General features: G+C 35.1%; 2 protein-coding genes, 1 non-coding gene and 1 pseudogene across 3 annotated transcripts; all 4 read right to left on the reverse strand.

The window, feature by feature from the left end:
* Positions 1 to 1453: 1453 nt before the first annotated feature.
* Positions 1454 to 5256, reverse strand: LOC122306633 (rhamnogalacturonan I rhamnosyltransferase 1-like). The gene is made up of 8 exons (XM_043119072.1): positions 4270 to 5256; positions 3645 to 3712; positions 3377 to 3465; positions 3104 to 3269; positions 2713 to 3002; positions 2392 to 2596; positions 2144 to 2301; positions 1454 to 2073 (listed from the first exon to the last, which is right to left on the reverse strand). Exons 1-8 carry the CDS (start codon positions 4580 to 4582, stop codon positions 1839 to 1841), a joined length of 1524 nt encoding a protein of 507 aa, XP_042975006.1. The 5' UTR covers positions 4583 to 5256; the 3' UTR covers positions 1454 to 1838.
* A 4627-nt stretch (positions 5257 to 9883) lies between these two features.
* Positions 9884 to 11454, reverse strand: LOC122306936 (proline-rich protein 4-like). The gene is made up of 2 exons (XM_043119510.1): positions 11129 to 11454; positions 9884 to 11026 (listed from the first exon to the last, which is right to left on the reverse strand). The coding sequence occupies exons 1-2, from the start codon at positions 11292 to 11294 to the stop codon at positions 10146 to 10148; spliced, it is 1047 nt and encodes a 348-aa protein (XP_042975444.1). The 5' UTR covers positions 11295 to 11454; the 3' UTR covers positions 9884 to 10145.
* Positions 11455 to 13460: 2006 nt separating this feature from the next.
* On the reverse strand, positions 13461 to 24499 carry LOC122307627 (annotated as a pseudogene).
* LOC122308671 lies at positions 17176 to 17280 on the reverse strand. Its single transcript, XR_006242184.1, has one exon. It is a non-coding gene; the product is annotated as a U6 spliceosomal RNA (small nuclear RNA).
* Positions 24500 to 25990: the final 1491 nt, after the last annotated feature.

Here is a 25990-nt window from a genome sequence, read left to right on the forward strand (position 1 = left end):
ATCCAGACAATGCTGGTGATCATCTTCGAAGCTTTCTCATTGCAATTCTACGGTTATTTTCATGTTTTTAGCGTGGTTTTTGCTCACTGTGTACACAAACTGATCTGGTTTATTTGCATGTGATTAACTTGGAGTGCAAGAGCTTCTTTGTTGCTTGCTTGATTGAGCGAAAAGAAACATTTTATGGTTATTTGGGTTTCTACTTTCTAGTCACACGACTTAAGAAGTTGGAGCAAAAACAAAAACGGATAAATTTGTTTGCATCTTCATTTTTCTTTGGTAAGATTTAGGTCCCGTTTGGAATTTTAATTCAACTCAGTCTAATTTTAAGTTGAATATAATATCTAAATATCTAATTATTAAATTATTAAATTTATTTCAACTCAAAATTTCTTTATACGTGAGATTTATAACTTTTTTCAACTTAACATATATTTACACGTGATCCATAATGTTTTTCAACTTCTCGTGTATATATATCTAAACTTATTTTAACATAAAAAAAAAATCTAAACTCACATTAGGTAGGCTCTACAAAATGTACTTGATCATCTTAAATTATTACTATTCATAAAGAATTTAGTTTATCTAAATTTAATTTAACATTCAAATAGAACCTTAAATAGACGCCATTGTCTCGTAGAATCGACACCTGGTCTGCACCAAAAATAGACCCGACCCACACAATGTTTTACTTTCATTATATTAATACCTAGAAAAGAATTTTATTTGCAAGCAGTTAGGATAATAAAATATTTAAAGCTTCTTGGTGCAAAGAGAGATTATATTATCCTGAATAAAAATGGTATGTTGACCTCAATTCACTAATGATTCCATTGAAATTATACTCAAGCAGCTAAGCTGCTTGTTTGGCACTGGTTTAGTGGTGCGAAAGATATAGTTGAAGTGCATTAACAACCGCCCGATATCACTTTAGTCATCAATTATCTATGACAGAAGTACAGTGAATCACGCACAAACTTGAACATCTTTTTGGATTAGAATAATCAATTCTTCTTCCCCTTGCTTCTCAATTCTCATCTCATATCCTCTCTCTCTCTCTCTCTCTCTCTCTCTCTCTGAATGTTTCTGCTGATAAAAAGAAGCCTTTGGATAAACATTTTAGGATAAAATCATGGTTGTGTACAGTTTTTGTTGTTGTTGTTGTTGTGATGAGTCACGACTATTCCAAAAAGTAACAAAGACTCCTAACTACAACAGAAACTGATAGGATTAGCTAGCCAAACCCACATTCTCCCCACCTTTGCTCTAGTTTTCACGTCTTTAGTACATGGTGTATGCCCGGATCAAGCAGAGCAATAAAATCGTGCGTATTCAGAATTCGTGGTTGCTGATTAGGTCTTCTTACTTATTCCACTACAACCACTTTTCTTCCATGATAATTAACTCATTCCCACTGATGCATCCCACCAAGAACACATGCTCAGAGACAGTATAGAACTTGAATCTTTTATTAAAAAGTGGTTAAGGCTCATATATGTACAAGAATATGAAAATATCAGGGGAGGAATGGTTGTAACCATTCCAAAAGCTACTTACTGCCCTTGTAGGAAAATTTCTGCTCTTACAGTCTAGCTGAGATTTAACATCAGCCATAAAATGGCAGGTTTTTCACTCTATACATAAAATTGACTATTCAAAGCAAATATCCCGAGGAGCAAATTTCCAAACTTCACTCCAAGCTGCTGAATTTTATGTGCAGAAGTTAATCCCTTCTCTAGTTCTCTGTATTTGAACCATTGTGAAAGAATTAAGATAATCATCTGTGATTAAGTACATAAGAATGGGGTGAAAACATGAAGACAATCGTGTGCTTCTCAAGGTTCATCTAGCAGTTGCAAGCACTCATATGGGTTGGCATAGAAATAATCTTCCTCCTTTGGTTTAGACGGAACGATTACTCGTTTCTTTGGGCTTCCCATCCGATTGGCATGAGTTTGTTTTACAACAGAAGAGAAGTCATCCCAGTTCAATGACCCATTGTTGTACTGATCTATTAAGCCAACGAGAAGTTTTCTGTCCAATAGAATAGTCTTTTTGAATCCTAAAAACCTGAAATGAGAAATAATCACATGTTTAATAACAAAAATAATAATCAGGACTGGCAGCCTGCGAATATTACCTGCGATGGCCTTCAACTACTTTTGCCATGTTTCCATCATATGTAGGAACAAATAGATCACTTTCCAGAGAAACAAGATAATCCAATGCTGCCATTTGGGATGAGCGATTCTTGAAATAACTCAACTCCGAGGGATCCAGCAGGGTATCTTTTGAGACCTGGAGCGTGTAAAAGTAAAATCAAAGTGTTATGGCATCTCCAAGTAAAAAACATATTGGAAGGTTGCTTCTGCTGAGCTACATACTCACCACATTAGGAAAAGCTGCCACCAAGTCAGCCATCCTTCTTTCCCCACCATATATTTCTCCAGCAGCAACATAAATCTGAACATTGCGATCAATGCCTAGTGCACTCAAAACCAATGCAGTTTCCTCAGGCGTCAAAGGGCACAAACCTTGTTGCCTTTTCAACGTGGAGTTTATTACTTTTTCCTTCCACCAGGGGTATGCATATCTAATGATGTGTTGAGTTGCCACAAGTCCATAAAAGCAAAAAATTATAATTTTGGGGAACGAAGATATGTCACTATAGCTAACTAAAGAGAGTTTTAACAGAAATAGAAAAGGAACCTCATCCTTGTGAGATCTTCGGCCTCATAACTGTTGCAACCCTGAGTACAGCCAGAGAAAGCCAACATGTCCATTTCATATCTGAGATGAAGGACTAGAAAGGGGCCCTTCTCCCTCAAAATCCCGACAACTCTTCTACCTAACTCCTCTATCTGGGATGTATACCTCAAAGCATTGAAGTTTACTCGGCAACGCAACTTCTGAATCTCTAGAGGTAATCCGTTATTAGCCAATCGAGCATCAGTTCTATTTAAATGCACAACTTTGTGCCTTTTCACCAGTGGAAGAATCTGTTGGTAAAGACTTTGTAAGATTAGTGGAATTAGTGCAAATTGAGTCACAAGCCTTAAGGAAAAGGTTGGATGCCAGCAGTACGTGTTCATGAACCAACCTGGTTATGGTAGTAGGACATGTTAGACCAACTAATGGGTGGCAACGAATATAGCATTCGCTTTCCAACTCTTCTCTTGAGCCTTGGTGGCAATTCCTTCAATATCCGAACCTCATCTCTCAATGAGGTGACGAAATGATCCACATCAAATATGTCATGGAAGTCACTGCCACGTTTACAGGGCTCGCTTAGAATTGATGGCAGTCCTAATTGAGAAATCTAGACGTTTATGAAAAGATAATTTATCCACGTCTCCAAGGACTGTCAACCTACCTTGGATCGGCCCAAAAGGAGGTTTTATCCAGTTCTGGAACAATAAGTGTGACATTTAAGTATCTGGCGATTGTAACCATGTCGCATATCTGCAGAGAAGATCCAACCCAGATTTATAATATCTTAATCGTATTTATCTAAATCAGAATTCTATTGTTGTCATTTTTTTTTAGTTCATTTCATTCACGGTAGCCCCCTCAATGATACAACGCAGAGAAAAGAAACTTAACACTGATTGAGATTGCAATGAAAGTAGCAGAAAACTCACTGCTGCTCGCATTTGATTTAGTCCTCCATTGCAGGAAACCCTAAGATAACCATTGTTCTTATAAGCCCCTGCAAATAAGACTTATCAAATTCAGAAATGATAGATGACATTAACAAATCCCAAAGTTTGAACCAAAAAGAGAAAGAAACAAAGCTCATAATGGTCAGCGAGGAGCGGGCTAAAAATCAACTGCACTATAACATAAATCTGAATCAACTAGAAAACTGTCTCGCAGACCCAAGTTATTTTACTGATGAACTGCATAAACGTTGTTATGGGAACGGGAGACAAAGCAATTGAAGATTTACAAGAATTCGGCACTTTTCTTGTCTAGAATCTGCATCCCTATGAACAAGTAAAAGACACAAAGGGCTTGAACCTAAAAACTCATGCATTTAAAAGTTATAAGCAAAAATTTTACATAGAAGATGCAATGACAGAGTTCATAGAAAGAGATTGAACTGTGAAAACCGAAAACAACAGACATGAGAGGTAGTTAAAACTCCAAATTTTATTCAGTAGCATATTAGAACTTCGATCCTATGGCAATCAAAAGACTTTTCCTTGTCTAAGTTATAAAAGTAAAGAAAGCAACTTAGATTATATTGCCAAACCCAAAACTTACTTTTTGGTGGGGAAGCAACTTTGTACGGGGCAGAAGGCAATTCGCCAGGCAGAGGCAATCCTGACGGACTGAAACAAGAAGGCCAACCCTCGAACATTCTTGGCCCCCACATCTCTCCCAGTGTTATCAACTGAGCAACAGAAGCACAAATAAACATAATCGTTATCCCCCGAATTACGAAAAGCTTCATTCGAGGCCTCAATACCCTCGAATTCTTTAACTTTTCAACCTTCACCCCACTCAAAAACTTGAATCCCATCTCACACTCCTCCCCATGACTACACTTCCCATCATTGCCCGTCATTCTACACATTGTAACAGTATTCTCTCCTCCAATTCAAACTCCCCACTAGTTCGCACAAACTTTTATCTCTTCAATGTTATAGCAACCATGAATTCTGTAAATGCTTCATCCCCCCGCCCCAAAAAAATAACTTTAACACAATGGTATGAGCTTGTCGCTCAAATTTGTGTTCTAAAATGCCGAAAATACAGATGGTGCAAAACTTCGAAGTTGGAACCAATTGTGACTCTAAGCACGGGGTAAATGTTATCTTCTCACGAGATGCTCCAAACTTGATTGACATAAATAACCAAACCCACCTCTTATATAACCATTTTCTTGTTCTTTAATGCACCTAACTGTGTCACCATCGCCTACAGTCTCACCGCACTGAGTCACCGACCATGAAAAACTAAACCAAACCCAGAAAAAAAAAAAAGAAAAAAGAAAAAAAAAAAGAATATGATTTGGACTCAACTAAAACTTCACCGAGAAATTACAACTTGCTCGTTCTTTACATATTCCAAAAAAGAAGGCAGCAGATTTCCCGCGAATATCTCCTAGCGGTTCATCCAAGATTCGCCTGAGAAAAGGTCGAGGGTTGTTGAAAGAAGAGACGTAACATAGATGGAGATAGAGTCCTGAGGTTTTAAACCTCAGAACTGAAACCCAAAATCCTGTAATTGAGGCGCTAAAAGTGTTCCATATACATATACGTCGCCGAGAGACGTAAAGGGTTTAACAGTACCATCCGACAAAGTGGTAAGCTCTTTTTCCCAAACTCCAACTTAATTTTTTCACCCTTTTTCTTTTGATTATCCATTATTTTACCTTCCTTTTCTTTCTCTTTAATTCCCCTAGAAAAATGGGCAGTAAAGGATTTTTCATCATCCAAAAGAAACACTGCAATTACAGATACAGAGGGTTTCTTCTGAAAAGCCATTATTTTGACAAGGTTTCCAATTTTGACAATGCAATATTATCCAATTACTGAAAGCTTTATCCTACTAATGTGATGAGATATTCCTAGAACATGTATTGATCTCCAATCCTTTGTCTGCATTAGTCTTATTCGATCTGATTATTAAAAGCTTTATCCTACTAATTTAATTAGTAACATGTAGAACATGCCACATAGATTGATCTCCAATACTCAGTTGGAATTGGATAGTCCAATTAAAAAAATATTAATATATGCTGCACTAAAAGTCCCTATATATGGAATTCACAGTGAGTAAAGTTCTCACACTGATATCATTAAATGATGTAGTGCCTACTCATTGTTTTTATCTATTTTCAACTTGGGTAATCCTATAATTTGAGAAAATCTCCATCCTTGAAACATAATCATAGAAATATAAATACAACTTATTACTCATTAAATATCCAAATTTAAAAAAGAAAAAATACTAAATGTACTTAAAAAAAAAACTTACAAAAAATTTACTTCTCCACATCTCAATTATTGATATATTGAAAATCATGAAATTTGAAAATTTTCAAAAGAAAACTAATAAAATAATTATTGTAAATAAAATTATAAGTACATATAGCACTACTCTTTAAAAAAGTAAGGATGATGTAAAAACATAAACATTTAATAAATACTAATTACTTCAGTAAACCATTTAGTTCTTAAGCTTGGTAGTTCGGAGAAAACATCTTAAATTTTGCCAAATGAGCCTTGCGACCAACAAATGCAATGCATGAATATTCTCCTGTTATTCAATCAACTATAGTGCAGTTTGGATAGTGAGATGAGATAAAATAATTTTAGATAAAAGTTCAATAAAATATTATTAGTATATTATTTTGTAATGTTAATATTATTGTTTTAGAATTTGAAAAAGTTGAATTATTTATTATATTTTATATAGACATTTAAAAAAATTGTAATAATGAAATGAGATAATACACTTTCGCTATTCAAATGGGCCGGAGCTTATGTCTTTCGACCTGAGTTTAGGCTTCAACACACTTCCATAAACTAATCCTATAAAGAAACCATTACAGTATGATAACGTACCTAATCGTTCCCATGCGTCGCGTAGATCTAAATACAACTAGCTAGTATGTGGTAAGAAATAGATGAAACGTCTTATATGAGTTGGTGACTTTGACACGATGGCACTGACTCTCTTATCTTCAATAGAGACCAAGGGCTCGAGAAGATGCAATAACATGCATGCATGGATAGACAAATATGAATTATGAGATTCTTAATCTAAAGTTTTGGAATGGGGATTACTGTGGCTTTAGTACTGATGCATGCATTTAAAGTTTAAACTCGAACAATATATCTCTCTGCAGTGAATTTGTCTTCTTACGTAAAAGTTTTACGCCACAACTAGAATGAGTTGCATTGATTCCCACTGTATTAAAAGAAGTTTTATAAAAAATAAAAACCCGTAAAAAGTAAATGTTTCAATATCACAATCACAACAACTAAGAAAGATAACAGGTCAAGAAGAATAGCCACTATTAGTGCGAAATGGGATCATCACAACTTTTTAATCCATTCTCTTTTCATGATCGATCTGTGTTCGATGGTGGGTTTCGAATATGACATTACCGATCGATTCATCAACTATTATAGTACACTTTTTCACCTAAAAAATCCGCAGCTTTTTGTAATTTTTTTTAATAAAATTTCAACAGTGATTGAGAATCTGAGATGAATTTAGAAACCCAATGTATTTTTACTCAGGGAAAGGTGGATTAACGAGCAAAAGTACACGTTTCAATTCGGCCAGTACAGGCTTTGTTTCTGCACCCAAAACAGAAGAAAAAGAGCTGCAAGAAATGGACAAAGGAAACACTCCGGAAACATGCAACAGTACTGATCAGAAAGGAAAATAAAACTAATTAACAATCTTTCCAAGGCATAAAATTATATATTTAGTATGTTTAAAACTTGTTTGCTTTGCCAAATTTGCATGCAAAATCAGCCCCTTTTCAAGATTTGGGTATACAAAAATCCTTTTTATTCTTTAATAATTTACATATATATAGATATTAAGGTATTATTTTATCATATAGTTATATATATATAATTTCTGTCAGTGCTTTCAAATTAATGAATGATATTTGAGAATATCATTTGCGCTATGTTTCACTTCTATGTTACTCATCTCGATTGACACGTATAATATAGCTTTATTCGATCGTAAGTACATTACAGACCGAAAGCACTTTGGAGCATACAATGGTGACAAAATCACATGGATTATTTTCCTCATGGCTATCGCTGCACTCTGCGTCATGAAATAGCATATTTTTCATAAGGGTTTGAACTCTGAAGACTAATGCCACTTAAAAACCCTATATATTTTTAGCTGACGGGGGTATCAGTAGTATTGTCTTGTTTTTATTACCGTCAGTCAAGATTTTCTTGGAGGTTTTCTTTGAAATTTAAGATCATTTCGAACAAGATGAAAGAAGATATATATATGTACAGGCCAGTGTTTTCTAGATATTATTAATTGTTCAATAAATATTGTCATATTCATTTTATTAGTTTATCTCTCACATTTAATTATACCCTAGGGTTAGACAAAAATTTTAGAGAATCTATATCATATCATCTTGAGTTCTTTTATTTTATTGACATGACAAGGTTTGATTTATAATAAATTTTATTTTTATATTTTTTTAATATTAAATTACGTCTTGTCATGTCAATAATATAGATGGTATGCTTTGCACGCATACTAATAGAATTTTTCTACTTGATGATCTTATAAAAAAGAGCAATGCTACACAATCCTCTAACTTCTACACACTATATTTTTTTAAAAAAAATAATAATTTTTTAATATTTTTAAGTTTATTATTCTTAAATTTATTCAATTCTTATATTCATTATTCATATATTAAATATTTGATAAAAAAATAAAAATTAAAAAAAATGTGGTGTGTAGAGATTGTATGAATAGTAAAAAATTGTGTAGATTTTTTCTATCAAATGATTAAAAATCATGATATTAAAATTACATTATTTTGACTTTTATCTTGAATAAAGAGAATTTGATGGGGATTTTTTCCTGCCAAACCAACGTGTACAACTTACATTTGAATGCTAGCTTTCGTTGTAGAATAATTTTATTAGAAAATTTTTACACTACACTTCATTTATGTGATATAATTTAATTTAAAAGATAAATTTTTAAATTTAAATTAATATTATAAATCAAATTATACTATATAGACGGTGTTTAGAGTAAAATAATGTAAATTACTATATATTGAACCATGAATGAGCTAAAACCCACGTTCCAATTAACATTATGCAACTTTAGAGCGTTTATCAAGCAATGGTGAGTTTTAAAAGACAAATCTGTAATGAGTGTCACTTGAGTTTAGAATATGATTTAAATTAGGAAGGTACAAGCTCTCTCTGTTTTTTTTTACAGCACAGCTAACATGGAATTTCTTAAAATTGAGAGCATTTCAGCGGTGAAAATGAGTGATGGCAGCGACATGTATTGGCCATACAACAACACTCTGACATTTGTAGTTAGGGTCGTGATCGATGGACCAGCTCATCTATCTCAGATACTATAGTTAATGCCAATTTTGCAGGCCTTGCCTCTTTTTACTCACCTGACGCTTTTTCTGTTTTCTTCCATAATTTTCATGCATTTTTCCCCCGTTGATGGGGAAAGCTCATGCTGTTCACAGCTGTCATTCATCTTAAAATGCGCACACATTCACACATTTTTAAAAGGAATCATCTTTTTTATTATTCATGATGTCACCAGAGTCTCATAATATTGTAAATAAATTATTATAAAATCGTAGAAAATTCGAAATTTATTTATTTTCTCTTTTTTTTTTTTTTTTTTTTTTTTTTTTTTTTTTTTTAGCGTACGTATCATTTTCATCCTCAAAGTAGTTTGGTATTCATTTTCTAATACGGATAGAAAATAGAATCCAATATTGTTACAATATAGACAAGTAATTACATTATATATATAGAGTGTATTCCAATCACATAGTCAAGAGATAAATATGTTTACAGTCTTAGAATATTCCGTGCATTCATTTTAAAAAAAATAGATAAATATAAAATTCATATGAAAAAAATTATTTTTTTAAATAATAGACTAATATTTTAAAAAAAAATATGCACTTACACATCCAAAAATTATATATAATATTACTCTGTTATAAATTTATATCTAACATTATTTGTTCGGCCGGGCTTTGGATGGATCGAAAAATGATCAAATTTTCAAGGTCGATCGTTTCGATACTACTTTTGATTTGGGCCCGAACTAGGAGATGAATTTTTTACTTTGCAGGTTGGACTTGAGCTGGCTTGGGCCTATGTGAATATTTAAGACGACAATTTTTTTTTTTCTTTTGTTCGAACAGTACAATAATTTAGCATCCCTCCCAACTGACTGACAATAGCCACACTAGGCATGGCTTGGAAGAAGAAAAAAGGTCTACATCCATACTAAATACTCCGCAAATATCCAACTACGTATAATATTCTAACGTATCATGAATGATTCATGATTTATATAAAACAGGTTACCAACATGCGAAAGATGTTATTTGAGTTTGTAAACGGAGAAATTCTGATGAGTCAAGGAGAAGCTGGCTTCGAAGAAGCAGCATCCGGAATGCCAGGTATGGGAGGGGAAGTTGGGACTGGAGAAAATGGAGGGGAAGGAAATGGCTGAGATTGTGGAGGTGGCGATGGAGTTCTCAAACCTGGTATTGGTGGAAAAGGAATCGATGGTGCTGGTGATGGCTGGAATGGCTTCGGGATAATTGGAGATGGCTTAAATGGATTTGATGGGACAAGTCGTGGAAAGAAAAGTTCCGGTTGGGCTACCTTTTGATCTTGTAACTGACTTGTCTTAAAGGATTCAGAAGATTTTGAATTTGTAGTCTTTCCTGGTGTGGGTGGAAATGGAATTCCTAGAAGAGGGGGAAGTTGTGGCAATGGTGGAAGCTCGGGCAGTCTTGGAAGAGGAGGGAGTTGTGGCAAATGTGGAAGCTCGGGTAGTCTTGGCAGAGGGGGAAGATAGTCACGATTTGTGGGAAGAAGATCCGGGACTATTGGATCCTGACTTGAAGGTGATGGAAATCCTAAATAATTTGTTGGAGAAATTGATACTACTTTCTTGTAAAAGAGTTGCTTGGGATTTTGAATGCTTTGTTTTTGGTCACATAGGATTGGCTGCTTTAATGGCTTGAAGGAGAAAAGTCCGGCAGAAAAGATGTGAGTCCCTTCCTTTCTAGACTTGAGATGGAGTGCAGATGAAGTTGCTATTGAGGCCACAGCACAGTAAGGCTCGCTGCTGTTGATCAATTTGACCCGACATCCCTCAATTCTTTTGACATATTTGCTTACATAGAAAGGCAAATGGACTTCGAATTCTCCATGCTTATCTGTTCTCACTTCCTTCCGGAAACTTGGTTTTGAGGTCCCGTATTTGCATTCTACAGCAACAGATGCACCTGCATACACAACCCAGAAATAATTTCCCTAGCCTCTTAATTAAGTGGATGAATACACACAGACACACACACAACTTCTTTAATGAAGTTATTGAGATGAACCTGAAATGAAATGGCTGGTCCGAGTGAAATCCTGTTCGAAGCATGTGTCACAGTAGACAGTCCCGACAACAACTGCAGATGAAAGCAGCTTCGTCTCATGCCTAGTAGCCTCCGAAAGATTGGTAATTGCGATACCGAGGAAGAGTATGACTAGAAGGGTAGACATTATATTGTCTTGGAAGAAAATGAGCTACGCACGATCGAGTTCGGTTTAATGAGAATTGCTGATCGGGAGGCCTATTGCTAATGTAATATACTCTCTGTGAATTTTATTGTCTGTTTGATCATCATATTCTAGCTAGCTAGCTGCCTTCTTGAGTTATAGATTTAGGGTCTGAACGTACAATTCTTATAAACTGTCACAGTTCACCAAGCTGCCTTTTTAGTTATGTCGTTCATGCAAAAGCCAGTCAACCACAAACTAAAGATGGTAAAGATGGTATAGTTGGGTCCCTGTTGGTTCACGAGACATGTAAGTTAGCCATAAATTTCATCAGTCCATGAATCGATGACCAATTATATAACAAATTTGTGGAAATGTTGGTGGGACAGTACCATTCTTATGGAAACTGCATGGCGAATGCCGAATGTCCATCCATTTTTGTACTGCAAAGGCTATATATATATATTATATGTAATATTGCTAGATGCATGTACAGAGTTTGCAAGCCCTGTTCAAACTTGAAACACTTTTATCAGTTGTGCATCGTACCATGCCATGCGGATTTTGTTACATCGATCATTAATTTCAATTCTTCTATAGAGATTTCCCTGAATTAACATTGCTAAATATGATAAGACAAGAAATTAAATGATAAATATTTGAATTTTAAAACAATGAATGTTTATTTGGGAGAATCACTTTAATGACTAAGACGCCCATGAAAACATTAGAGGAATTTGATCAGTCATAACTACATTAAAGTTTGGGTTAATTGCAAAATTAATATTTGAGTTTTCACCTTTTGCAAAATTAATACCTAAAATTTTAAGAAACTTGCAATTCAGTACATCTGTACCTACCTATTTGAAAAAAAAAAATTCTTTGAAGTTCAAGTATTAATTTGACAAAATTAAAAACTGAGATCCAATTGAAAACACGTAGAAAAATTCATGTACTAGTTTTACCATTTTTTTTTTAATAACAGATCACATCCATTCATTAAAGAGGACATACAACTTTGACTTAAAACAACAAGCCAGTTACAAACGTTAATAGCTTCTCAACACACTAATGTGGTTGACATGGTCTAGTCCAGACGCCAACCTCTAAAGACGTAAGTCTAAGAGACAGCTCAACTCTATCAATGATAGAGTTACCAAATCCCCATATCTGACTAAACGGAATATGGGACACCAACCCCACCAAGCACCGTGAAGTGGAGGGGGGGACTATTCCATCCGGACAAAAGTCCGATGACACTATTTTTTGAGTTTTTATTTTTTGGAAATAAAAGACAAGACACAAAACAAAACAAAAAAATACTGGAATCACTGTACATGAAAAACCAGTGAGCCAGTGAGTACTGTAGCGCATGCCGTACACGCGCCACGCTAGAAGGAAACCGACAGCAGATCTTGGTAGTCCCCTACTCATAGGCTCCAGAAACGCCGCTCGTGGCGTCGGCAGAGGGATTCCCGGTGGCGCGTGAGAGCCACGCGCCGGAACGCTGAAAAAATTTAACCTGCGCGCGCGGGCCCTTCTCCGCTCCGTTTGGCACCGTATTTGGTGGACTTGAAGAGCGATGGCTAGGTAACGCCATGGAGGGGCGCGTGTTGGTCGGTGGTCGTCAGATTCTTCCAGATTTTCGATTTCCTTATTTGGCCTGAAAAACAAAAAACAAAACACGAAAACAGAGGGGGGAGGGGGAGGGAGGCGGGGAGATGGAGGGAGGGGGAAGGGAGCCGAAGCTCCCACCCCCTCCAGCCGAGATACATTGGTGGGTGTTTTAGAGAGAAGGGAGAAGTTTTAAAACTAGAGAGAGAGGGTCCCTCGTTCTACCATACTAGTTTTACCATTAAACCTTAAAGTTATCAATGCCAGGCTTGTTTATATGACCTTGACAGAGGTATAAAGTATAAACGATTTTGGTGCCATTGAGCAGCAGACTGCTTCCAATTAACATAAATCAACCAGAAACTATAGTATAATGAAATTTTTTTTATTTTAATTGACTCCGGGTGTTATAGAATAAAGTCCTGACTAATTCCGAGGGTACACATATCCTCGGTAAGAAGTTTTTTGCAAGTACACTTGAGTGATTTAAAAAAAAAAAATCTCCCAATCCGATGGTCCTAAAGATTGTATGCACTCAATAGAAGTACAAAGAAGTAGAGCTGTTAATATCTTTATGCATTCCACTTCACCTATAGCCATGTCAAACAATCAATTACAAACACATATCGCTAAGATTAAGATTACATGGCACTAATCAAGCCCCCGAAAAGGGATAATAAACCACCCGAAAACCAACACTATTGAATAGCCTATAATACAAAAAAAAAAAAATGATCTCCCCGAGGAGGAGGGCCATCATGTACAAAATTAGATTGGCCTAGCCGTATGTCAAACTACAAATGAGGCCCCAACTGTTACATCGTAGCCTAAAAAAATCACTCACAAGAGCTCCTTATCATAAAACGCAAGAAGCTGCTGCTTAACATGATTATGCCAAGCAGCAACATTTTGGCCATCCACCACCCAGTCAACAACAGTTGACGCTGGCTGCTCCCACCAATCATCAAGCTGCAGTGTCATGTCATAAAACAAAAAAATTAAAAAAACTAATAAGAAGGAAAATAAAATAAAATAACCCAGAAAGTAAAAATAAAAAATAAAAATCAAGGATTTATATGACCACCCGTTGGCACCGTGATGATAGCTCCAGTACAACATACTAACATCAGGAACATAAAAATAATAATTTTCTTTTCCTCCCTAACGTTTACTCATGCACACATACGAGACTGATCCTGTGATATTTTGCTCAACCCATTGCGTATCTAGTGTGGAGATGCCATTTTTACCAAAGAAGCATTGACCTAGATTACCAGTCTAGCAAATCACTTGTAAAAAATTACAAACTAAGCTATTTTCCAAAGATATAGGCATCAAGCTTCAGAAAACATGTGGGGACTTGGATAGTTAGTGGTTACCTGAGACCCAGACTCAGGAATGTTGATCTGGCATGTATCATTTGAAGTGCTTAAGGAAGATATAGTTGCATATGAGGCCTCAAGAGAAAGAAGGCTCCAAAACAGTATTCTCAGTAATTTACCAGGATGAACAGGAATGCTAACTATTTGAATTTGAGATTATTGTACTTGGAATTAATCATTTTTTCTCTTGCCTTAACAATTTGAAAAACAGCCATTCTCATTAAGATCTATCTATGACCTGTCATCCAAAAAATCTACAGAAAACAGGATTGGCACATGAACCAGATGCAAATAAATAATAATGTTCTGAGTTCAAACAAACTCCAAGGAAAAGCAATCAGATACTCTTGAAACAGCATGCCTAGAGATTTGAATATCACAAAAAACTTAGGATGGAGCACATATGTTGTCTAAAACTTTGAGTAGTTCATAACTCGATATCCTTTTGTCTACAACCAACATGTTATTTGAGAATTTATCAATAAGAGTATCTATTACGCAACCCAACCCAACCCCTATACCAAAGCTAACATTATCTTTTATCTTTCTTTTTTTTTGTTGGGGGGGGGTTGGGGGGGGGGGGGGGGGGGGGGGGGCGCGCATATAGAAAGTGTTTGCTAGAGTTGATTAACTTTAGTCATGATGAAAAGTGATTTGCTTACCAATCCCCTAGCGTATTTACAATCTTCCAAGGACTTTTGAGCATTCAAAACTGCAGTCTTAAGCTCAGGCAACCATTTCTCCGTGACATTTTTTCTTGTTCAGCAGCCATATTCAAACAATAACTTGTTGTCCTGCATAATGTAGTCGATAGTTCTGAAACAAATCATTCACAAAACTTAGAAAAACTATATAAATAAGAAACTCAACCAACATGTTTATTTACATTTGGGAGTGGTGAAAGGAAGGGGAAGGGGGAGAGAGAGAGAGAGAGGGAGAGAGAGAGAAGTCAAGTCACAGGTACTACAATGCACATGTGATCCTTCCTGAGTGGTATAGCTCAATAATGCAGATCGATTTCCAAAATGGCACAAGAGCTATGCACGCGTGGTACATGTAAGATGAAGAAAAGGGAAAGAACTAAGACTAGAAAGACCTTAAACGCATCTCCTAAAAGATGCACAGTCAGCAAAAGGTTGAAGCAGCAACACAAATGAAACACAGCAGATCAGTAAAAGATGTTGCTTGGTCATTGGTGGTTCAAACGATATGCAATATCATTTTTGATTGGCACTAGGTATCTGTCCAAGAAAAGCGTCTCGACTAATCCCGGAGGTGCACAAGCCCTCGGCAAGGAGTCTCCCACAAGTGGGCCTCGGGTAATTCAAGGGGAAAATCTCCTAGTCCGATGGCCCCTAAGAATTGTTTGCACTCAAGAGGATTTGAACCTTAGACCTGGAGGGAGCATACTAAAAAGAACAAGGCCTTGACCACTTAAGCCAACCCCTAGGGGTTGATATGCAATATGATTGAGAAGACTAACTTCCATGAGGGAGAAACTGACAGGAAAAAAAAAAAATAATAATAATAATAATAATAGCATTTATCAGCTAGAAGAACATTTCAGGCTCACCTTTCATATTCTTGTTGAGCATGGTAAGCATGGTTCAGCAATGCATGACCACTTTGAACAAGTTCTTGCCGTATACGAACTAAATTTATTGCCTTTGCCAAGTCTTCCAACACACTAGCCTCAGAACCACGAAGTTTCAAACAGAACTCGAGAGACTCCAATACTGATGATAAACTAGCATCTGAACCCCCCAAGCCTAATTAATTATAGAGCACAAGTTATTAGTTGGTGATAAAAACAAGAATTAGGTAGGGACTGAAAATACACCTATCATGTGGGCATTCCACACCATATGAATAATCTCTTTCTTTGTTAGTATGCCACACAACTAATCTAAGGAATACGAGTTGAAAAACACAAACATGGCAGGTTGCACACCCATTATTTCAATGAAAACCTAAGTGGGGTTTTACTTCCATTAAGATTGGTTTTTCAGGGCTAGTAGGTTTGGGCTATACATAAGATCAAGTGACTGAAATCAATTTTATCTGCCCTAAAATAATTTATTTAAATAGCGTGTAAGACTTTAAATGATCAGGAACTCATTTACCATGCTTGAAAGGAAGTATTTTTCTTTTCTTTTTGGGTTTTCTCCATTTTCAGTATAAAAAGAAATAATCAAAGAACCAAAACACCCAAGGAGGCAATTGGTCTTTTTATGTACTCCATGGCATTACCATTCTATGTCGATGGTCAAAAACTCACCAGAATGATATTGAAGCGCAGCAGAAATCCGGCATATTGATGGAATTACAGATAGATCCCTGGCACCAGCTTTTGCAGTCAGAAGAGCAGCATTCTTTTCAGCAGCAGCGACGGCTTCAGGTCCAGTGGATCCATTGGCACCCATGGATTCCAAGAGGGCCTGATGCAAAATTACTGGAAAATAAGTCCTACAGGTTATAGATGCAAGCTGCAGAGAAATATTTTCATGACCTCTAAAGTAGAAAAAAATTTAAACCCAAGAAAAAAAGCAGTTGCAAACATGATAAGCACACTAGGAGGCTGGGCTATTTCAGACAATGATGCCATAAGGGATATCTTAGTGCCCAGATCTGTCTGATTAGTTATCAGGAAATCCATTTATATTAGGCGGCAACATCATTATCAACATCCAACTTGAGTCTCCACGGATCAAATAATTGACTGTCTATACGGAATTGAACCCTGCAAGACTTTATTGGTGAGATCCAGTGAATAATGGGTTTCAATTTTCAAGAAGACTACAAAAGAGACAGGCAATTACTGCACTGCAGACAATAGGTCAGAAATAGTTCAAAACATCAGTTCCTTGGACATACTTCATCAATCATCCATGAAAATATCAATCCTAGATTTGTCAAGTCATTGTTACACAGGGGTCATGCTAAGCGTCTTTGTGTCATTCCAATTTCAGCAGGTGTCACCAATTCAAAGTGAGGCTCAAAACTTTACCCTTGTAATTTAGTATTTAGCAGGTAAAGGAGTTCTGATAATAAATTATTGTTAGAGATGAGTCCTAGAAAACATCAAGATGTGTATTTGGTATAGTATTACTAACTAGTTCGGCTTCTTTGCCTACTAGTTAGAAACTTAAGTTGGATACAAGTCATGGTACTGTTTTATGACATAATGTGAAAAAGGGGGAGAAGAGAAGAGAGGGGGGGGGGGGGGGTGGTTAGTGTCTTCCTAACAGCTTAAAGCTTTTGGGATAGCTAGTTTTCATCATTTCCAACATGGGATGAGGTGCATTTTGTTTGAGTTGGGGGCACAAGTCATGGAACTGTTTCATGACATTATGTGAAAGGGGGGGAGTCAGGAGGGTTGGTGTTAGGCCTTGTTTGTGTACCAAGGTATTCTTAGATATTTTCTTCCCAAACATCACTCAAACACAACAAACACAAAACACTTTTCCAATTTCAAATCTTTCAACTTTTTCATCTAATCAATTACAACTTCCCCAAACTTCCAAATAAAACTCAAAAAACAATACAAAATTTTCAAACTTCAAACCAAAAATTATGTTCAAACAATTTTTAACTTTATAATATATTTATTCAACTTTCTCTCTGTCCTTTCCCAAAACCCAATAAAACATTTTTAACTCAAACCATTTCACTACTATTCACAGATATTCTGGGATATTCTAATCATCCAAACAAGCCCTAAGTGTTCATGTCATAAAGCTTGAAAGACAAATTGGTTCACTTCCCAAAAGCTTTATCCCAACAGTTTAAAGCTTTTGGGATTGCTGTTTTTCATCATTTTCAACATGGGATGAGGTGCATTTTGTTTAATAACGTTTATGTCAAGTAGCATTTGCAATAACTCGTGCTAAGATGGCAATCAGAAACATAGATAGCACCATACAGACACAACTGCCTTAACATGCAGCACCTCTTAATGCACATTCCTTTATGCACAAAACACTAGTTATAATTTTTTTTTTTTTGAGAAAAGTAAGAAGATATATTCAAAAGAATAGGCAAAATGCCACGTTCAGTACAATAGTTATAATTATACTATTGCACATTTAAATGAATGCACAAAAGGTAAAATAATAAACAAATATTTTTTTTTTGATAAATATAAAATAATAAACAAATATTATTGATCCTTAAGCTCATGTGACAAGCAATCGATTTTTCAACAAAATCTAGCTCCCTTTACTTCCATCAGATTCCAGCAGTTGGTCATTAAAAATAGATTCCAACAGCCAATTCTCTCCCCCCAAAATCATATGAGCGAATTCAACTATCGTGAAAGGAACAATGAAAAAAATCAAACTAGTAATTAGCAAAACCTAAGACTGCCAACAGACTCACTATAATACTTAAATAAATCACATGATAACATTATCTACCATAGCTGACATACCTGTGGGGTCGATGGAAGCATGTAGATACTATTATCTGGACTTTGATAGAAAGCAGAAACTTCTTTTTCAGTAAGATCTTTTGCACTATTTGAAATGTCCATCATGACTGCGCATGCTGGAATTATAGTGCTTGATGCATACTCCCTTGCAGCTAGTGGTTGATGATTCCAGAATGCAGCAGCATCCTACAAGATTAATGAAATCACCTGAAGAATCTTATGAAGAAAAAAATTATTCACTTTGTCACTTAACTTGTGGAAATAACAGCCATAAATTCCAAATTAAATCCATATTCTACTTTCACTACATGAATATATTGCCTAAGATACTAAACATGTTGGATATAATTTCTCAAACAGAATGCACTTTCTTTTATCCCTTCCTGCCTTCTTCCAGCATCAATTAAAACTATAATTTACCAATAGATCCATCACCAAAGATGTGCCATTGGCCATTACACAATTATGGAAAGTGGAAGTATGGTATCCCATTTAATAATAAAATTGTGCTTAAAATGGCAGTTCCATTGACAGCGTATATTTTCTCTGATCACCCCATTTAAAAGGAAAACAAATTCTTAAATGCCATTCAAAAGTAAAGTAGATCCTCGAACTTTTATAAGACAACAAAAATATTCCCCAAAACTAAAAGTGCCTAAAAAAAGGACTGGTTTTACCAGAAATTTGACGTATCTTACCATGTTAGCCTTGAGAAGAGCAGTATATATCATTTCGAGTTCAGATCTACGAGCATCAAATTCTTCTATCTTCTTCCATTTCTTTTTCAAAGAATCTTCTGCTTCTTTCCTTTCTGCACGTAATTTATTCAAGCACAGTACTTCAGCCATTAGTGTATTGAAATTTGCCCTCAACCCAGCAACTTCCCGTTCCTTTGACCAAACCTCAAACTGTACCAACCCACAGATAATAGAATGGCCCAATGATTCAGAGTGATATAATTCAAGTTGACAAATCGTGAAGAAGGATATGTTGAATTAGAAGGCAGAAGAGAGCATCTTTTAGATAGGATAGAACCTAGCATAGAATAAATGTGGCCAACTCCAATCACTTGATGAGGACTCACAGAGCTAACCTGAAGCTAATTGGGACTAAAGGCTTTGTTGAACTGAGTTGAGTTGAGTAAAATACATTATTCTAAACAAGAAAATACAGAAGAACAAAGATGAGTAAATAACCTCTAACCATGGCAATGATCCATCCATATTATTGTTGAACAGAAACTGAAACCCATAAGATCTACCGGCTTACCTCGAATTGGCTAAGACTACCCATATTCTGTGATGTACCTCCAACACTAAATGAATGTGAAGAAACTGCATCACTACTTCCATGCAAACGTTTTACAAGTTTTTGAATTGAGTCCCTAGCTTCAGCAGCTTTATTCAGTGCATCTTCAGTAGCCAAAAATTGTTGAACATGAGCGTTCTATGAACAACCAAAAAACCAGAATGAGTTAAACTTCCCAACAACATTAACTGAACAGAAATCAGAAAACGAAAAGAACAAAAAGTCAGAGCGCACATAGTTGAATGATTGAATCAAAACCGTCTTTAGGAAAAGGTGCCAGTGTCTAGCTCTAAAAGCCCATTTGGCATTGAGGAAAAAAAGGGAGCTTACACTCGATAGATTAAAAAAATTAAAAAAACGTTTATCATTGGAAATAAATTCAAACGATCTTTTTTTTTTTTTTCAATCAGTAAATAAGGATTTTATTGATGAGAACTAGGCATAGGCCAGGTACACGGGAGTTCAAATGAATATTAGAAAATAAGAGGGAGAGAATTAAACTTGATAAGATTAGATAAAGGAACATGACTACTTACATTATTAGGTGACCCGTAGAAGATAAATATAAAAAGTCAAAGTCCGAAGAGAGGAAAACAAAGAAGTTTACAGGTCCACCAGATAAGAAAGATCTAATATGTTAATTATGCAGAAAAAATAAAATTAAATTAAAATGAAAACTCAAAAGGAAACCTGTCTTTCAAGAAGTTGATTTTGAGTTCCTCTAGAATGTACATCTCCTCCAATGGTTCCATTACCATAAAGCTGATAGTGTAATGGTGAGTTCACATCAGTAGAAGATGTATCCATAACTGTATTGTTCTCATATTAAGCAATAAAAACGTATTGGCCCATTAAAAGGTGATTACACATTGACAAAAAAGACCATGAATTCCACCACAAGAATTTTGAAAATCATAATACCAGTGAAACATCTATTTAATCTGAAGAGTCAGGGAAAACAAGGAAGCATCACTATCGGACAAAAGGAAACAAAGGCGAAACAAGTCAAATAAAGTAACAAATCATGCCAGAACAATTAAATATCGCAAATGAATAAACATGCCACTTTAAACATATCCCCATGATGGCAACTTCTTCTTCTTCTCTCTCTCTCTCTCTCTCTCTCTCTCACACACACACACACGCGCGCGCGCGCATCACTATATGTGTGTTTGGCTCTTAAACTTGACAATTTAAGAGCCAAAAATGCCAAAAAGACATCCTATACTAAAATCAAACTTGAATTTCTATAGTTGGGATAACTTTTCCACTAGGCTCATAAACACCATTTTTGTTTTTAACCCCTTCTTCAGTAGTAATCTAAACTCATAAACACCATTTTCGTTTTTGACTTCCTTGTATCTCTAAACTAAGCACGCTTAGGCGTTGCTCTTGTATATGTCCCGTATACTTGGACTTTTGCCTATTCTTTTGATCAATAAAATCTTGTTTATCGACTCAAAAAAAAAAAAAAATGCATGTTGACAAAAAATAGACCCTGTGTCTCACAAAAGAGTAACAAATGGAAGATACAAGTCCTAGGGTGTTAAAAATTGGATTAAGACCCACAAAGCTAATTATTGGCCAAAGAAAATAATAAATCCAGTAAAGGACCTTCAACCAATGAACATACTTCAAAGAGCCTTGAGTTGACATTGTTGCCAAAGTAATAACTTCTAAAACATCAACTCCAGATATAATAATAGCCGTAGCCAAAGTACACGGAACAACATCATCTAATAGTGCATTCAAGCTCTCAAAACCGGCTCCAAGCATTGCGGTAAAGGGTGGTGGCTTATAGTAAAACATAGAAATGACGGTATAGGACCAACTAGGCTTGGTCATCTATTTAAAACTGAAACACGTAAGTTCTTTTCTCAAACAAGGTTTCCTAATAATAAGCCAACCAATATATCTATATCACAGGCACCATAAATGACCATTCAAGAAGACCCTGAGCGAATTATTTTCTAACGGGAATGGTTAAAATCTATGGTAGAAAATAACAGAAATGGTTAAAATCGATGGTAGAAAAATATTGCAAGTAACAATCTCGTCACAGACATTTGTCTGTTTAGTTATATACCCCTGACTGAACAACTATAGTCGAACATTGACAAAGTAGAACAAAGAGTTGGTTGAGTCACAGAGGTACAAATGCAAAACAGGAAAGCATAATAATACCTTAAAGTTTCTGCATCAGCTCTAATATCAATTTTCTCAGTTTCTCTAGAAATCAGAGTTTTCAACCTTAGAGTGTATGCAGTAACTGTTTGAAGCATTTGAAGAGTACTCTTCATGTAATTTTCTATAACAGTTCTAATCTCATCAGGTATTTCACCATCAAAATCAAAGCCTAGCTTGGCTGCTTCCAATTGAGGATTCAAATGAATACCACTTCCTTTGTAAGCAGGAAAAGAATTGCGTACTTTTTCAATCAAATGCGCTGCAAGAGATTCACATGCCTTTCGGATATTTCTTTCACAATTCGTCTCAATAAGAATCACTCATCTGCAGACTTGTTTCCCTTAACAGTTGAATAAACAGCTTCCTTTTCACTGTTTGCACTAAAGCTGTTACTTATTTCATCTGAAGAGTCATCACTCAGCCTCTGATCATTCCTTGCTTGATTGACATGGTAATGAAGACGTTTGTGATATTCTGCAAATATGTTTGTGGCTTCGTCACACTGTTGCTCATAAGCCTTCAACAATACTTCTTTGTACCTGCATTATGTGTAAACCAATATATGCTCTAGCAGTCTTGTCATACCATCAACCCTCATGCAAAATCTGTTCACGATGTAAAGGCCACAAGTTTCATAGATCAATGCAATCCACATCAATTGAATGTATATATCCAAAAAGATTTATTCTTGAGAATGTAGCCATCAAACTTAGTCATTTCTAAGCATCTAGAATCAAGACTCAATAAATACAAGTAAAATTATAAATAAATACAAAGATGATGGCTAGCCTAAAAAGGGCCACTAGAATTGATATCTTGATAATGTGTTTTTTTAATAAAGTTACCAAGAAGAAGATCAATTGCTTGTAGAGTAGGTGTAAAAAGGAAATGATGCCGATCCCAGATAGTTTCAGTATAAGGCTTTGTTAAAATTGAAGTTAATTAACAAATTATGAAAAGACAATGACAAGAAATAAGGCTCTTTTTCCTCTCTATACCATTGGATGGCAGCTTTCTTTAGTTCCTTCCAGTTTTTGTCTTCTGATTTTTTTTTTTTTAATCTTCTTACACTTTATAATTAGATGTTTCTAATGTATACTCCACGTGTACTTCGATAACACCGTTGGATTTTAAAAATTATCTTACTTGGTAAAAATATACAATGACAAAAAATCATCCTGTTGTATCATTAACGCACTTCCCGAGAAAAGACCTATGCAATGCCATGTAGGGTATTCATCCTTATGCTGCTCATCTATTCAATAAACTTTGTACTTTCTAGCAACCAAGTTTTGGTCTTTAAAACATGAAAAATATGGGTACTAACATAAACTTTGCAATGTGCATGACCCTCGAATAAAAAGGACAAATACAATTCAGGTACAATTTCTTCAGCTATTTCCACATTAAAACACCAGATCCTAATATCGAATTCACATTTCTTTCCACAATTTCGTCTAGAACAGCGTAAATCGCAGAAAGTCAACAAACAGATAGAGAATTAAACATTGTCATCGGTTTTACGAGTGACTGAACCTGTAATTGGCACGCTCGTCAAGTATCCTCTTGCGCTCGGCCTCCTCTCTCGAAACCTCAAGCATCTTGGCCCTCAAGTCCTTCCTCTGTCTCCTCGCGATTTGCCCCAACCTCTCCACCTCCTTGGCCGCCGATTCCCTCTCTTGCAACGCTGCCTCCCTCGTATCCGCCACACCCAATCCCTCTTCCACGGGCAACTTCTCCTTCCTCCTCCCTCTACCCCTAACCTCCTCTTTGCCACTGCCGCAGCCGCTACCGCTACCACCACCGCCATGAGCCGTAATGTTCCTACGAATGTTCTCCGCCGTCTTCGCCGACTTCACGCGGGCTATCAAGAAATTCCAGACCGGGATCATATTCCCGCGGCAAATCCTGCGAAGCGAGTCTATTCAGGGCAACTGTAACTTGCCGCTCGAGTCGCTGTACGGACCCAAGGGTCGGTAACCCATCTCCTTTTGGAGCCACTCCAGTATGGCCTCCGGTTGGGCCACCGAGCAGGAAGAGATCTGCATTTCTTTGGGGAAAACAAAACAACCGAGAGTTTCACCAAATTGGGCTGAAGTGAGATCTATGTATAGATAGAGAGAGGGTAGGGAAAGACGGGTGTGGAGCGGCCGGCGAAGGCAGGAGAGGATGTAAGGAACTGAAATGAAATGTACCAATCGTCTTTATTCCCACCATTGTCTGCTATCTGTTACAACGTGCAAAATTCAAACCGTTTGCTCCGTTTTTAGTTGTTATCGTGTGAAGTCTACGTAAGACTAACGCTTCAGTGATAGCTGATGTAAGTGCTCGTTTGGGATTTAGATTGATATTCAAATCTAAACTATTTTTTCTTGTTATTATAATTTTTATAAATTTTTTATATAAAATATAATAAATAATTTAATTTTTTTAATCTTAAAATAAAATTAATATTATAATAATATTTTATTCAATTTTTAATAAAACATGTCATCTAAATGGTGTAACTGAATGAGACAAATCTCGTTTGGATTCGTAAAGTATTTTATCTCATCTTACCTCATTATTATAATTTTTTTAAATATACACACAAAATATAATAAATAATGCAATTTTTTCAAATTTTAAAATAATAATAATATTAAAGAAATAATATTTTAATAATATTTTATTCAATTTTAATCTTTTATCTAAAATCGTCTAATATCATCTCATCTCTTCTTTGATGAGATGGTAATAAGATAGTTTATGAATACTAATGTAATAGTTTGAGTTAAATATTTTTTTAATTTTGAAAAATGAGAGAAAAAAGATTGAATAAAAAATATTATAAAATTAAAATATTGTTAGAATATAGTTTTATAATATTATTTTTATTTAATGATTTAAAAAAGTTGAATTGTTTTTATTTTTTATTTAAAAGTATGGAAAAATTGTAATGATTAATTTGAAAACATTGTAATAATTAGTTTAAAGATTTTGTATTTGAATCATATTTGAGAAAGAGATAGATAGAATTATGAAATGAGATCTATTTCCAAACAAATTTTAAGTGTTCCACAATGTTGTTAAGAAGAGTTTTGCTATTCATAAGTCTCATACACCACACACCACATAATTTTTTATTTTTAAAATTTTTTTGAGTTTTATTCTTATTAAAATAATCAATTATTCTACTTATCAATTAAAAACCAGGCATATTAGATACAATTTTTAAATATATAAGTATAGAGTTGGCTCTTTCCTTATGGAAGTTAAGCAATTGCCTAACGCCTCCAGTAGAAAAGGGCCTAAAAACAAAAAATTTAAATATAATTTTTTAAAAAGAAAAAAATTTAATTAAAAAATTAATTAACTTAATGAGAGAACATCAAAAATATTAAATATATATTATATCATTGTTAGTTTAAAAAATATCACACATAATAATTATTTCAGATACTATCATTCTAAAAATATACTTTTCTTTTGTCATTAGTAATTTAATATATAATGTAAAAATTATAAATAGCAAAATTTAAATTTTGAGTGTTCATAAAATTTGTAGTATAATCATTTGAAGAGGCAAAGGTCCACTTTTTCCTAAATGTATAGGTTGTTGATAGAACTTAATTGAAAATAATGATAATAATTACTTTTAAGACTTATTAATTAGATACTAAGAATATTTTAAAATATCTGTTAATAGTAGTAAAATAGTTTGAATTAAGATATTTTATTGAATTTTGTCAAATGAGAGAGAAAAAGTTAAATTTAAAGATAGTTGAGAATACCTAAAA

Source organism: Carya illinoinensis, chromosome 4, assembly GCF_018687715.1.
Source record: "Carya illinoinensis cultivar Pawnee chromosome 4, C.illinoinensisPawnee_v1, whole genome shotgun sequence".
Taxonomy (NCBI): domain Eukaryota; kingdom Viridiplantae; phylum Streptophyta; class Magnoliopsida; order Fagales; family Juglandaceae; genus Carya; species Carya illinoinensis.